We start from the raw sequence: 15,796 nt of genomic DNA on the forward strand, positions 1-15,796 counted from the left end.
GGCACATGTCAAAGTGTATACATCACGGGTAACAGATTCAAGTGATTTGTTCACAGGCTGTTGAATTATGTCGTAGGTCACACATCAAGTGCACATGTCACATATTCGAGAGATTTGGTCACAGACCATTGTCTTAGGTTACAAATCACAAATCCAAGAAATTTGGTCACAAACCATTGGATCAGATTATAGGTCACAGGTCAAAGTGCACACGTCACATGTCACAAATTCAAGAATCTAGTCGTATGCCATTGATTTCTCCAACCTTAGTTATCCAAACTGGTCACAAATTCAAATAACCAAATTTTGATGGTGAGAATTCAAATTATTTGCTCAGTTAATTGCTCTATAAATTACATCAGAAGCTATTTTTCAATTTTTAATTAAAAAACAGTTTTAGATTATACTCTACTGTTCGATCCTAGCACCAAAGAATTGATCATCACTCAGTGACGAACTAAGAACGATCAGTTTGTCGTTGAAGAAGTCGTCGACGAGGTGGAGGTTGGAGGGATGTCAAGGGCGGGTGGATGTCAGTGAGTGGGATGGGGACGGTTAGGGTAGGTATGCGTTGATTAATTTAATTTGATAATATTATTATTTAAAACTAAAAAAAATGAAAATAAAAACCTGATTTTTGCATTTTGAAACTTAGTATCTGAGATTTGATTTGGTGTATACTTAATAGGCTGAGATATGAATTTTTTTCCGAAAAATTAATTCTCGTAATCATTACCGAACAAACCCCAAATCTTAATCTTTTTGGAAAAGGTTTTGGAAAATAATCAAAATCCACCAATTTGGTGGGTTGAAAAATACGATAAAAACCTACACTGTCGGAACTTGTATCGAAATAAATTAAGCAATGATTTTTCCAACTTCCTATCAATGATATCACCCAAAATCTAAATTTTAATATAAATTAAAGTCAACAATTAATTTTAATCATAAATTTTATAGGATTCACAACTTTTTAATCACATTTTTTTAACTTTTATCAAACTTTACTAAAAATCTAATATTAATCTCCACCAAACAAAAGCTAAATACCCATATCCAAATTGTCATTGAACCTCTCAAAATGTTCTCTCATCCATCACTTTCTCACTTTGTTGTTTTAGAAGTTAATGAATTTGATGACATAGCGATTGAAAGGACTAGTAGAATAACATTTTGGTAAGTTCATCAAGTCATTAATTTTTAAAACAATGAGTGACGAAATAAAAGATGAAATAATATTTTGATTCTTAGGGCCAACTCGAAAAACTTAAAAAGATTCTGGTAATTGGAAAATAAATGGAAAAGTTCAATGGCAACTCGTAAACAATATTGAAAAACATTTGAGAAAATTACTGACAATAAAAATATGTAACTCTTCTTCATTTGAACTTTTTTGAACTTTGTAATAGTCCATCTTGTAGTAAGAGATGTGGTTCAAATCTTTATATGTTGATTATTACTTTCATATTTAAGCAACGTCCGACTGTATTCTTAATGATAATTCCACACAGCCATATATGTCTATACAGACACGCCTCTACTCGTACTTAAAAGCTTTGCACAATAGACAAGATTTTACCTTATTTTCTTGTCAAAAATTTTGATTATTAATTTCATCAATATCATCATTGATGCAAATAAGCCAGAAGCATTCATCGGCTGGCCAGTGGCTTGATCAAATGGAGATTATAGCCGCGGACACTTGCTTTCAGCCTTATGTGCCTCTTAATAGGACAAATACATATGTACCGAGGGGGGTTACCGAATGGTGTCCCCCCCCCCCCCCCGCCCCCCTTGATAATGTATGGTGGCTCCACGTGAATTTAAAAATGACGGCCCGTGGTCCCCACCCCTGTTGTGAGTAGTAGGTAAAAAATTTGATAAAAAATTTCGATACCTGTAACATTATCCCTCTTAATAAATGAATGTCTAGCCTTCCTTGGTTAATAAAATATTGCATGTACAATGTACGGATGTGTAATTTGGACTTTTTTTGCATAGTTTAATTTTAGGTTTGCAGTCTTCTACTTGAAATAACTGTTTTCTATTACAGGAGAGTTTAGGGTGGTTCTCGATCGAGCCTATCGCTTTTTTTTTTTTTTTTTTTTTTAAGGGTGCTAGGACTCGGAAAATTGATGCTAAATATGCTAAATGTAACTCTTAACTTACTTTCGACCCATGCTGAGGCTTGATACCTGTCTAAAAAAGAGCCATGTCGAGCCAAGAGCAACCCAATTACACCTCCATGCCTTGCAAGCCACCACCCCCATAATCCCTGTCAAGACCATGACCGGTTTCTGAAAACCTTACGCGCTTTCTCAAGTCTCAAAACAAATTTGATAAACAAGTGGTTAATGGGTTCACAAGTTAATGTGAGTTGACGTTAGAGAACGAGCCATTGTGTCCTTGTAGAGAATGAATGAATGATAGTAACGTTAAAGTTGTGAAGCTTAATTATTGTCGTCGTATGAACCAATACGCGGATCTACATCCGTGATGAAGTCACCATGGGGGTTGGAAAGGACATAGGAACCCAGACCAAAATTTCATTAAACATAATTTAGGAATTGTGTCCTTGTAATTTCTATTTTACTCTAATTTGTCTCATAAATAATGGCATCATTAGATTTTTTATCACCATCATGAAAGAGAGAGAAACCAGAGAAGATAGGGTGTACAATTTTTCCTCTTTTTCTCCATAGTAAATTATTACGGTGACGAAAATGGTGTAATCTCATATTGAATAGAGCTTCTATAAATCTTTACTGTCTTTATTTATTTATTTATTAAGCAAATTGATTGCTCTGGGTGAAATAGGATTAAAGTTTATAATTTTCAAATCAAAATCCCCACTAGAAGATTATAAGAATACAGTTAAACAAAAAGGACATGGCGTAGAGCCCCACCTCTTAAGGGTACAATGACGGAGGAATAGTAAGTATATTTGAAGCCATAAGATGACATGTTGATGTTCCTAACAACTGAAGGATAGTTGGTGTCTAATTCGTCTACCTCTTTGATGCATGTTTGGTATGCAGTGGTAAACAGGTTATGACATTACAATAGATAAGATTTTAACAACTTTTTCTTTATGAATACTATTGAATACAGGACAAATTTTTGAAAATATTGACAAATTAAATTTAATCTACAAATTAAAAAATCCCAGCTTATATACTGTGTAAGATGAATGTTTTGGAGACACTTCTCCTGACGTGCCACCGCAGACAAGTCCACGATCGAGCTAGCTTGAGCCATGCTTCTGAAGGCAAGCTTTGGATCTAATATCAGCCTGACCACGAAAGAGAAAATAAAATAAATAAAATTTGAGCAAGATTAAACTGCATATTTAGCACGAACAAATAATCGAAATAATATATTCCCGACACTGGAACAGTTTTAAGTTTCAACTGATGATATCTACATTCCAAGTTAAAAGTATAAAGATAATGCTGAATACTATGACTGGAACAGTTACTTTTCTTAAATCTAAAGGCGCCCATTGTCCCTAAACAAGAATCAGTCCACTTATGGGGCGATCTCTCAATTTGGTAGAACAACAAATAATATATGAGAGCAATCAAGGTTTTCTTAAGGTAATTATATTCACACCACAGTTTTGTTACAATGCACCATATTTTAATTGCAATGAAACGTCTAACTTTTGCTCATTCTTGCACTTGCATACTCAACTTTTTTCTTCGTATTTTGATCCTCAACCTTCTTTAATTAACACATTTTCTCCCTAATGATGGCCAAAAAATCCGTTACGACTTACGAGGAGTAAGAAGTCTTATTTGCCCGAAGCTTTGATCGTAGCGATCATTTGAAAAAGGTAGTTTACTAGTCTCCGACATTCCAAAACTATTGAATGTATCATTAGTTGTATTTATATAATGTTGTTATAAATGTTAAAAAATTTAATTATAGTACAGAACCGAACGGAACGGAACCGAACCCGAACGGTTCCATAATTATATTTGGACCCGACGGTTCCATTTACTAGATACCCAAAAATTTCGGTTCGGTTCGATTCTCTAACCCGCCCCCACCCCTAGTTACGAGGAGTAAGAAGTCTTATTTGCCCCTCATTTTTTTTAATAAGTAAGATAAATAACAAAAACAAAAGTTCAACAAAATATACTCCCCACACACTAACAGAATATCTGGACAGAAATCGATATCAAAGACGAGATGTATTAATTATAAAAGATAAGAATGCAAGGAAAAAATAGGGGATAAAAGTGCGAAAAAGGAACAAAAATTGGGGACCTTATTTGCAATTAAAATGTGATGCAGCTAACAAAAACTGTAGGGTGAATATAATTACCCTTTTCTTAATGTATAATTGTCAGTTAAACTAATTATGGCCTTGTGCTTTGTCACAAAATCTATATTGGATCCATTAATCAGTTGATGCATGCTACTAGCAAAATTTTCATTGCTTGAAATACAAAAAAGTATCAGATTTAGCCTTTAATAGAAAAATTCATATTTTTTTTTGAGAAATCATCTACTATTATAAGTAGAAAGAATTTAAATCCATTAAGTATGATATAGGTTGGTAGAAGAGGCCACCCTCGATGTACAAGCAAGATGGATCACTGCACTTCGACGCGAGGCCATCGACCCCTGGAGACACTCTACCACTACGCAAAGCCGTCGACCCCCTAGGAGCGCTCTACCAATACCCCTGGGGGCGCTCTACCAATACCCCGAGGACGCTCTACCACAACCCCCAGGGGGCGCTCTACCACTACGCAAAGCCGTCGACCCCTAAGGAGTGCTCTACCACTACGCGAGGCCTTCAACGGGCATGGAATTGCCAACCCAAACAGTTAGCCATAAAACCTCTAGTAAATTGACTAGATTCCATGGCAGTTAACACGGGTATAACCTCAAGGCGGGAAGATAAAGACCCCCCACTCAGAACATGGGGGTAGTGGGAATGCCAACGTGGGACACGTGACACCACAACTGTCCAGCGGTTATCCAGCTCCCAATATCTATAAATACCCCGGATGTGACACAGGTAAAGGGCTCTCTCTCTCTCTCTCTCTCTCTCTCTCTCTTAATCTTTTTAGCTATCTGATTTCCAATTGCAAGTCTAAAAACTAATTCTCACGTGCGGACGTAAAACGGGGGAGGAAGCCCCGCCTTCATTTTTCAAGTCACAAACACTTGACGGAGTAGTCGGAACATCAAACGCCACTAAGTAGATAGAAGGGTATTTTTCCACAACCATTTCATTGGCGCCATCTGTGGGAATCATTTGAACTAAAAAGCTATGTCAAGAAGACGAACAAGGAGTGATACTCGTTTGGTTGGAAATACAGCAGAGACGGAATCGGAGTCAATTGCAAGGGGTCACGAGCCACCGTCGCCTCCACAGTATGTGACGTAGAATCAATTCAGCGCTTTGGAGACTCAAATGGCAAAAATGATGGTGCTCTTGCAAAACCAGTGCAGAGAGACACAGTCCCTCCATTGAGTCTGACGGAAGCGACGAACTAGCAACCGCCTCAAGCGCCACCCGAGGTTGTTCCACCCATCCCTCTGTAGGGGACGGGAGGCGCGGGGCCCCTAGTGGTCATAGCTCAGCAGCCCCCGCAAGCCATAGTGGACCTGGAACAAAAGATGGAAGAAATCATGGCCCAGAAGATAAATGATGAGTGGTCCAAGAGAAAGGATAGACGGAGGCAGATGGTTTTGGAGGAAGACCCGTTCGCCTCTAAGATCATGACGATCCCCTTGCCTAAAGGCTTCAAGCAGCCCATGATAGAAGCATATGACAAAGTCACAGATTCGCTTGACCACTTGCGGACCTTTGTAGACTTGATGAAACTTTATGCCGCCCCGGACGCTGTGATGTGCTGGTCCTTCCCCCCCACACTCAGGAGGGAGGCCAGGGATTGGGTAGCAACCTTGGCCCCACGGTCTATTAAGATATTTGATGAGCTCTCCAGGAGCTTTGTGGCTTACTTTCTAAGCAGCAAGAGGAAGACGAAGACAGCCATTGGGTTGATGCAGGTCATACAGGAGAAAGACGAGTCATTGCAGGAATACTTGCCTAGGTTTAGCTGGGCTACTCTTGGCATAAAAAACATGCAAATGTCCATAGTGGTTACTACCTTGATGAACGGAACGCGAAATCGAGCTTTTAAAATATCACTCTCCAAAAATCCCCCAGAGTCAATGCATGACCTATTGAAGAAGAGAGATAAGTATGTCGATGCGGAGGAAGCGGGGAAAGTGACTAAAAATCACAGGGACGGATGGGAGACGAAAGCACATAAGCGAAAAGCGTATGGTGAGCGACGGCACACTGATAAGAATAAGCCGAAGAATGAACGCATGAACAAGGGTTATGCCCAAGATCGGTCGGTTAAGCAGAAGCGAGAGGAGGCCAAGGCACCCACCCCTTTGAACATCCCACGTACGAAGTTATTAATAGAGATACAGCACATGAAAGAGCTCGAATGGCCTAAACCAATGCTGATTTCCTCCAGCAAGAGAAATCAAAGTAAGTACTGCCATTTTCACAAAGATTACGGACACGATACAGAAGAATGTCTACAGTTCAAGGAAGAAATTGAGAGCCTGCTAAGACGGGGACTATTGGCCAAGTATTAAAAAATGACAGGGACAGACAAAGGCTCGAAGAAATACCCCCACCAAGGCCAGGAGTGATAAACATGATCATTGGGAGAGTAGCATCGGGTGGCGACTCGAATTCAGCTAGGAAGAGTTATGCGCGTTCCGTAGAGGTCTACTCTATCCAGAAAAAGCAAGGTTCAACCAGAGCATTACTTTCGATGAAGAGGACTTGATCGGTATAACGCATCCCCACAATGATGCTTTAGTGATAGTAGGCGATATAGCAGATTTTGACATGAAGAGGGTGCTTGTCAACCGAGGAAGTGCGGCAAATGTCCTCACCTGGGATGCCTTCTTAGGTCTAAAAATCCCCCAAGAAAAGTTGAAGATGGTGACTACCCCTCTACAAGGCTTTGGAGGGGTAATAGTGATACCGGAGGGAACTGTAGAGCTCCCAGTTACGCTAGGCACAAACCCAGCGACAGTGGTGATTGTGACTAATTTCTTGGTTGTCAAGACCCCCATAGCCTACAACGCCATCTACGGCCGGCCATTGCTAAACGTAGCTAGTGCTGTCCCATCGACATACCATCAAATCATGAAGTTCCCAACTAGCAGAGGAGTTGAGAGCGTGCGAATGGACTAGCACGCATCAAGAAAATGCTATGTGGATAGTATACAGGCCAAAGGCTCACCACCAATCATGATGCTGGATGTGGAACTCCCAAGGGGACGGATCGAGTCGCTCGATATGATTGAAAAAATCTTTATAGCCAAGGGACGGGAGTTTAGTGTTGGAACAGGTTTAGAATCCGAAGAGAAGGAAGAATTGGCCAAGTGTCTAGCCGGTAACTTGGACGTGTTTGCTTGGGGCCCGAAGGACGTCCCAGGTATTAGCCCGATCCTCGTGCAGCACTGCCTCGGTGTCCTACCGGGGGCTAAGCCAGTGAAGCAGAAAAAAAGAAATCTTACCCCAGAGAGGCAGGTCGCAGCCAGAGCAGAGGTAGAAAAATTGCTACATGCGGGTTTCATTCGAGAGGTGCAATACCCCGAGTGGTTGGAAAACATTGTACTTGTGAGGAAGTCAAATGGAAAATGGCGCATGTGTGTAGATTATATTGGGTTGAACAAGGTATGCCTAAAAGACTCATACCCGCTTCCCAGGATAGATCAACTGGTAGACGCTACATCGGGTCATGAGAGGCTCAGCTATCTGGATGCATTTTCCGGATATCATCAAATTTCAATGGCAGAGTCAGACCAAGAGAAGACGTCATCTATCACAGACTTTGGCATGTACTGCTACATGGCCATACCATTCAGTTTGAAAAATGTCGGGGCGACTTATCAGAGGATGGTGAACAAAGTCTTTCATGGTTTGATCGGAGATGTTGTAGAGGCTTCTGTTGATGATATGGTGGTTAAGAGCACTAAGGCTTATGACCATGTGGCCTGTTTGCAAAGAGTGTTTGACGTTGTTCGACAAAACAAATTAAGGTTCAATCCAGAGAAGTGTGTTTTTAGTACTGCAGAAGGAAAATTCCTAGGCTTCATGATCACACAAAGAGGCATCGAAGTGAACCCGGACAAAATTCAGGCAATCCTAGAAATGAAAAGCCCTACCAGTAGGAAGAAGGTCCAGAGGCTAATAGGGCGGGTAGCCGCTTTAAATCGTTACATGAGCTGGACGGTAGACATATGCTCCCACTTTTTCAAGGCCATAGGGGGTTCCTCCAACTTCGAGTGGACCCGGGAATGTGAAGAGTCACTTAAGAGCTTGAAGCAGTCATTACAGGAGCCCCCGATCTTGACCAGCCCATGCCCCAGGGACGTGTTGTGTTTCTACTTGGCAGTCTCACCAAGGGCAATCAGCACGGTGCTAGTGAAAGAGTTCGCAAAGGCAAAAAAACCGGTCTATTATGTGAGCCAAGTATTGAGGGGCGTAGAGGTAGGAGACAGCTTGGCAGAGTAGCTAGTGTTTGCATTAATTGTCGCAGTTAGGAAGCTGAGGCCTTACTTTCAATCTCACACGGTGCAAGTAATGATCGACCAACCTATCAAGAAGATCCTACATCGACCAGAGACCTCTGGGAGGATGTTGAAATGGGCAATTGAGTTAAGTGAGTTTGATATTGAATTCAGGCCAAGGACGGCTATTAAGGCACAGGCTTTAGCAGACTTCATCGCTGAGCTCACCATTTCGCCCGAGCACCCGTCGGGGGAACAAGCAGATTGGAAAATTTATGTGGATGGATCTTCGAACGATGAGGGGTCCAGGGGATCATAATGGTAGGTCCAAATGGTGAAGAGTTGGAATACTCGCTGCGTTTTGAATTCCCAGCTACAAATAATGATGCTGAGTTTGAGGCAGTAATCACGGGTTTAGGACTGGCAGCCAGACTCGAGGTTGCTTCAGTAGAGATTTGCAGTGACTCTCAGTTGATAATCGGGCAAGTGACGGGGAAATTCGAAGCAAAAGACGGAAAGATGGCAGCATATTTAATGGAGGTCAAAAACTTGCAGAAGGGGTTCACCAGGTTCAAAATAACAAAGGTCCCCCGAAAAAACAATGAGCGGGCGGACGCACTGGCTAAGCTTGCATCCATAAACCCCAAATGTCTGCCTTACACAGCGAGCGTGCAAATCTTGCGGCGACCTAGTATCCAACGCACGGTCGATATTGTGAATGTAGAGCAACGGGAGAGTTGGATGGACCCTTTGGTTGAATATCTCACAAAGAACAAGTTGCCGGAAGATGCATTCACAGCAAGAAAGCTAAAAGTCCAACAGCATCGTTTGCCATAATCGACGGACTACTTTATAAGCGAGGTCTCACAATGCCATATTTGAAATGTTTGCGATCGACAGAAGGGCAGGAGGTGCTAGTCGAGATACATGCAGGAATTTGTGGCAACCACCAAGGGGCGACCGCCCTTGCGTTTAAGACGCTTTGACAAGGATATTATTGGCCTAGTATGAAGGAAGACGCTAAGGAGTTGGTGAGGAAGTGCGATGCATGTCAACGCCATGCAAATCTGATCCATGTTCCAGCCGAGCAACAGACAGCAATTTTTGGGGTGTGTCCCTTCTTCCAATGGAGAATGGACATCCTGAGGCCTCTGCCCCTAACTAAAGGACAAATGAAGTTCCTGTTAGTCACCATAGACTACTTTACTAAGTGGGTGGAGGTTGAGCCCTTAGCCACCATCACAAATACAAAGGTGCAAGGATTCATCTGAAAAAATATTATATGTAGGTTTGGCATACCCAGAGTGGTTATTAGAGATAATGGCAAACAATTCGACAATCACAGTTTTAGAGCCTTCTGCACAAGCTACCACATAGACCACAGGATGACTTCAGTCACTCATCCACAGTCAAATGGACAGGTCGAAGTGACCAACCGAACCATACTATGGGATCTGAAGACAAGGCTTGAAAAGAAGAAAGAGCTTTGGGCAGATGAGTTGCCCAATGTGCTATGGGCATATCACACAACTCCCCGAGAGCCAACCGGGAAGACACCGTCTTTGGGATGGAGGCTGTGGTTCCAGTTGAGATCTTAAGTGAGACAGGCAGGATGAAAGTCAAGTAGCCCGATGACGCAACGACTAGGGGAGAACTCGACATTCTTGAAGAGGTAAGAGAGAAGGCGGCAATAAGAATTATGGCTTATAAACGAAGAGCCGTCGAGTACTTCAACCGAAGAGTAAAGCCAAGAGTCTTCCAGTCAGGAGATCTCGTGCCAAAAGATGCAGCAGCGGCAAGACACCCCCCACCAAAGCTTGGTCCAAACTAGGAAGGCCCATACGAAGTAATCCGCAGGCTGGGAAAGGGAGCTTACAGCTTGAAAGATATGAAAGAAAGGCCACTAGGTAGGCTGTGGAACACAGAACGCCTCAAAATGTATTACCAGTAGATTTCGAAATAGGTGCACAGGTTACGCTTTTGTAAATACAGTAGAATAGGTTGCATCGTTTATTCTCTCTGTGTAACGCCTCACGAAGGCGCCCTTAGTTGTAATATTTTATCTTATTCAATGAAAGACCTTGGCAGTGGCAGATGATGAGGGCGCTACGGAAGGGCCAGCCTAGCTGGGACGTCTCGGTGCGCTTACTAAGCTCACAAATCCAAGAATTTTTTATGCTAATAGGAATCTTGAATCTCCATGCTCATCCCATGAAGACATGTGGTCGACATAGTCCAAAAGGCTAGGTGGAGAGCCATTGAAACCAAAAATTTGGTTAAGGCCCTAAACCGCTAGACCATGGCCCCGACGGTTGACATAGCCCAAGAGGCTAGGCGGAGAGCCATTGAAACCAAAAATTTGGTTAAGGCCCTAAACCGCTAGACCATGCCCCCGATGGTCGACACAGCCCAAGAGGCCAGGCAGAGAGCCATTGAAACCAAAAATTTGGTTAAGGCCCTAAATCGCTTAACCATGCTCCCAACGGTCGACACAGCTCAAGAGGCTAGGCGGAGAGCCATTGAAACCAAAAAATTGGTTAAGGTCCTAAACCGCTAGACCATGCCCCCGACTGTTGACATAGCCCAAGAGGCTAGGCAGAGAGCCATCGAAACCAAAAATTTGATTAAAGCCCTAAACCGCTAGACCACGCCCTCAACGGTTGACACAGCCTAAGAGGCTAGGCAGAGAGCCATCGAAATCAAAAGTTTGGTTAAAGTCCTAAATCACTAGACCATGCCCTCGATGATCGACATAGCCCAAGGGGATAGGTGGAGAGCTTTGAAAAGTCAAAAAATTAGCTAAGGCCTAGCGCACGCGAGACAAATGACATTTACCCATGCTATCAAACAGCTGAATGCGAGAAATAATGCTAGGAGAAACAAACTTCAACATTAATGACCGTCGATAACATAACATTCATACAAAAGCATGTAATGTAGTCTTACCCACACCCCGAACAAGTAGGAAACGATGCTACATGTAGAAATAAAAGGCAACACAAAAAAAGGGAGAAGAACTGACAAAAGGTGCTACTGCTAAGGGGAAACACCATCACTGCCGCCCCGTGGTGAAGGACCAAGTGACCTAGATGATTGCGCCCCACTCTCCTTCTCCTTGCGCTGTGCAAGGAACTTTTCAAAACCTGAGGGGTTAATGGAAGGATGCTCAGTCGATATCCATTACTTGGTCAGTTTGATGGACGCTGCCATCGCCTTCCCCCCGTACGAACGCAGAGCCCCGGCATAATCAGACGATGACTTGTACTGCTCAATAGATGCCTCCAAGTCCCTAGTGTACCCAGCAGAGGCCTTATACCTTTCAACCGCCTCCTCCTGAGCACGAGCCAACTCAGACCACAAATGATCATTCTTTGTCTCCTGCTCGCGGGCTCGAGCCTCCGACGCCTCAAGAGATATCTTCAAGGAAGATATCTTCTTTTTGTAGTGATGAGCCTTCTTTTTCTTTTCCTCTGCAAGAGTTTTCAACTCTAAGGCCTGACGACGATTCGATTCAGCAAGCCCGGTCTGTAAGGCCACCACCTAAAAGATGAGAAGACAATATAAGAGTCGAGTGGTATAACCATGCAAAAAAAAAGTGTATATACATACGCATAGAATTAGAAGCGTACCCTTTGGAGATAGACAGCCGTAGCCCTCTCAATATCGTCTGCGCTACGTCCTACGATCGACGTGGTCCGTACGGGTGTCACTAAAGACTTAAGTACCTCCATCTCCGGATAACCTCGGGTGGGAGAAAACCCGAAAATAGGAAGAGACCCCTCATGCTCCCCCCGCGTATGACTGGAAGAACCCGGCCTAGGAGTAGGAGCAACCTCGATAGGCTCGTCTGAGGGCTGGGGAGTCTCTTCTACTACCTGAGGACTTCCCCTTTGGGCCACCATCTTTTTCCTCGTTAAGGGGGCAGGGCATGGCTCAAGATCACTTCCATGCTCTCGCTCAGGCATGGAGTCTAAGGTCCCCTCCAGGTCAAATTCCATCCCTGTACATGCAAGGTAAGGCTGGTCAAACAACAAAACAAAAGAATGTGAGAATGTAAAACAAAGAAGGGAAAGCTCAAGAGTTTACCATCAATGGGAGAGATACCCTCATCACCGTCCGGCAGGGTCCTCAACACCTCGTCCAAATCAAAATCCATATCTGCATACACATACCCAAATATATTAGTTCCAAAAAACACAAATAAGAAATATGTTCAAGTCAAAAATAATAATAATTGATGTAAGCAGCCTACCAGTAGGATGACTCATCCCTACTATCAACATGTTCCTCATGGTCAGGACCGATCCTAAGTTAGGTGTAAGAAGGGGTGTATCAACTAGCTGTTGAGTTTGAGCTTTTAGAGTAGAGGAAGCATCTACTTGACTAATAAAAAAGCGAGTTTGAGGGTGCCGCCAATTGGTATTGAAAGGAAACTGACCTGCTGAAGGCCGGGCAAAGAAAAATCGAGATTTCCAACCACTATTTGAATCCCTGAACTTAGGAAACAACAACGGAACTCTAGTGGTAAAAAAGACGAACGCATTGCACTGAGCTAACACGTGCATCTCAAAGAGATACCTAAAGAGGTCTATGGAGAGTGGAACTCGTCTCCTAAGGCAAACATACAAGAAGTAGAGTGCTTTTCTCCACGCATTGGGGTTTATTTGACTAGGAGTAATATGAAACTCATTGAAAATCGACACAAAGAAAGGATGGATGGGTAACCGGAAACCACCATCCATGATGTCCTTATACACCGCTATCTTACGGGGGTCGGACCCGAGGAGCCTCTCTTTGAGCCCGAGGGCTCTATAGATCTAATTGTCGACCCAATCATATCTAGCAAGACATTTCTCTAACTTAAGCGGAGAATTATAGAAGCTAAAACTTTTTGGAATCTCAAGGGGGACGATCTCGCCAGCCGGATCTCGCTTGATTTCTAAGTTTTGATTTGGAGATTTGGTAGAGCCAACATGTCCCTTGGGGAAATTTGAAATAAAGGCTTGAGAATCAACTGAAAGGTTTTGGCTATCAGACTCAAATGGAAGCCCATCGGATGAAGGAAGAGAAGCCGAAGGACTTCGACCAGTCAAACTCCCGACCGATCGCTCGGATGCGCAACGGGGGGCTGGTCGGTCGATCAGCTAGTCAATCGACCAGCAAGCTGGTTGGTCGACCGGCCACGCCAGACCGATCGTCCGACCAGTCGGCCGAATTTTTTTCGACATCAATCGGCCCCTCATCGCTACTCTCATTGGAAAGAGAAGAAAGAATTGTTTTATACATGGCAACAAAAAAAGATGAAGAGAAATTCAAAGAAAGACTTGAGATTAAAAAGGAGAGAAAATTACCTTAGAAGGAAGAAAGCCTAGGATGTTGAGGAAAAATGAAAGTGATTCTTTGAAGTAAAAATCACCTCCTTTTATAAACACAAGAATTCAAACTTTTTGGGGGGAAAATTCCCTCCAACATTAGGACCATTGATGGGGTGCCATGTGTACATTAAAATTGCTACTTGATTTCGATTGCATTACTCGACTTGCTAATACGAACTACTCATTTATCATTTATATGTATTAAAAAAAAATTAAGCCAACCCAGATAAAGAAAATTGCTACCCCTCGCCTAAAACATTGACAAGGGATAGGGTGCTAATGATATAGGTTGGTAGAAGAGGCCACCCTCGACGTACAAGCAAAATGGATCACTGCACTTCGACTCGAGGCCATCGACCTCTGGAGACACTCTACCACTATGCAAAGCCGTCGACACCCCAGGAGCGCTCTACCAATACCCCCGGGGGGCGCTCTACCACAACCCTCGGGAGGCGCTCTCCCCAAGAGCGCTCTACAAATACCCTTGAGGCGCTCTACCACAACCCCCAGGGGGCACTCTACCACTACGTAAAGCCGTCGACCTCCCAAGAGTGCTCTACTACTACGCGAGGCCTTCAACGGGCATGAAATTGCCAACCCAAACACTTAGCCATAAAACCTCTAGTAAATTGACTAGGTTCCATGGCAGTTAACACGGGTATAACCTCCAGGCGGGAAGATAAAGACCCCCACTCAGAACGTGGGGATAGTGGGAATGCCAACGTGGGACACGTGACACCACAACCGCCCAGAAAACATAGTTGCACGGAAATTGCCTGCCAGGGTCCGATTAATTAACAATTTTTTATTAACTCCAAAGATCACCATGTTAATAATAGTATAAATGGACTTATGAATCCCAGTTTTGAAAGGCAGTTTATTTTGTTTTTCAACAAGCCGTTATTCACAAAACTTAAGTTTTTCAATGTAATATAGACCTGTCAAAATTAGAATTTAGAACTGTGGAGTTGTTTCCGACAAAAATTCAAGCCGTAGTGTGTAAATTCCATTGACTTTGAGAGAGAATGTTACCTCCTTGTCATCAAGAGTTATTTTGGTAAATCCTTTATGAATTCTTATATTAGATTCATTATCTAATTCTTCTAAGGAAATTAGATTCCTTTGTAGGTCAGGCACGTACTTCGCCTTAGCCAATTCAAGAATGAAACTAGTTTTCAATAAAAGATTAAACTTTCCAATTCCTTTTTATCTAACAACTCATGTCATTTCACATGGGAACTTGTCCACCATTTAAGTCAATAAATTTAGTGAACCGTTCTTTTATGGGACACATGTTAAAAGTGCAACCAGAGTCCAAAACCTATTATTTTTAGTTTCTTTTGACTACAGTTCTTGCTGCAAACCTATCAGAATTGGATTAATCTTTCATATCATAAGGTTTCTTAAAACAATCTTATATGAAATGACCAATCTTTCCACCGTTATAACATTGCTTAACTTTATTCTTAGGTTAGCCTTACTTCTTGTTCTTATCTTTGAACTTGAGATTTTGGAGTTTTCTTTCTTATAAAGAGTTATTGGTGCTGACATTATTTCTCTTATTTTGGTTCGATGTCTCTTTTTAGTTCAATTTCTCTTTCATATTCAGCCCTTCACCACTCTTAGAATCTCTAAATTCAGATTTTAATTCAAGTTTTCTATACCTTTGAGCTCAGAATATAATATCAACTGTAAAATTCTCTCTCCCATATTCTAAGGCTTATTTATCTTCCTATATTTATCACTTAAGGAATTTAATGGGCAACAACTTGTTGATCATCAGATAATTTTTCATCACGGTAGTTAAATCTTGAATTAACTTTGTGAACTTATCAATGTTTTCTTCTAGGCTAGAG

At 42.4% G+C, this 15,796-nt stretch overlaps 1 protein-coding gene across 1 annotated transcript; it reads left to right on the forward strand.

The window, feature by feature from the left end:
* The first annotated feature begins 5,703 nt into the window (after positions 1-5,703).
* Positions 5,704-6,633, forward strand: LOC111384748. Its single transcript, XM_023009070.1, has one exon. It carries the CDS (start codon positions 5,704-5,706, stop codon positions 6,631-6,633), a length of 930 nt encoding a protein of 309 aa, XP_022864838.1.
* The last annotated feature ends 9,163 nt before the right edge of the window (positions 6,634-15,796 follow it).

Source organism: Olea europaea, unplaced genomic scaffold, assembly GCF_002742605.1.
Source record: "Olea europaea var. sylvestris unplaced genomic scaffold, O_europaea_v1 scaffold2990, whole genome shotgun sequence".
Taxonomy (NCBI): Eukaryota; Viridiplantae; Streptophyta; class Magnoliopsida; order Lamiales; family Oleaceae; genus Olea; species Olea europaea.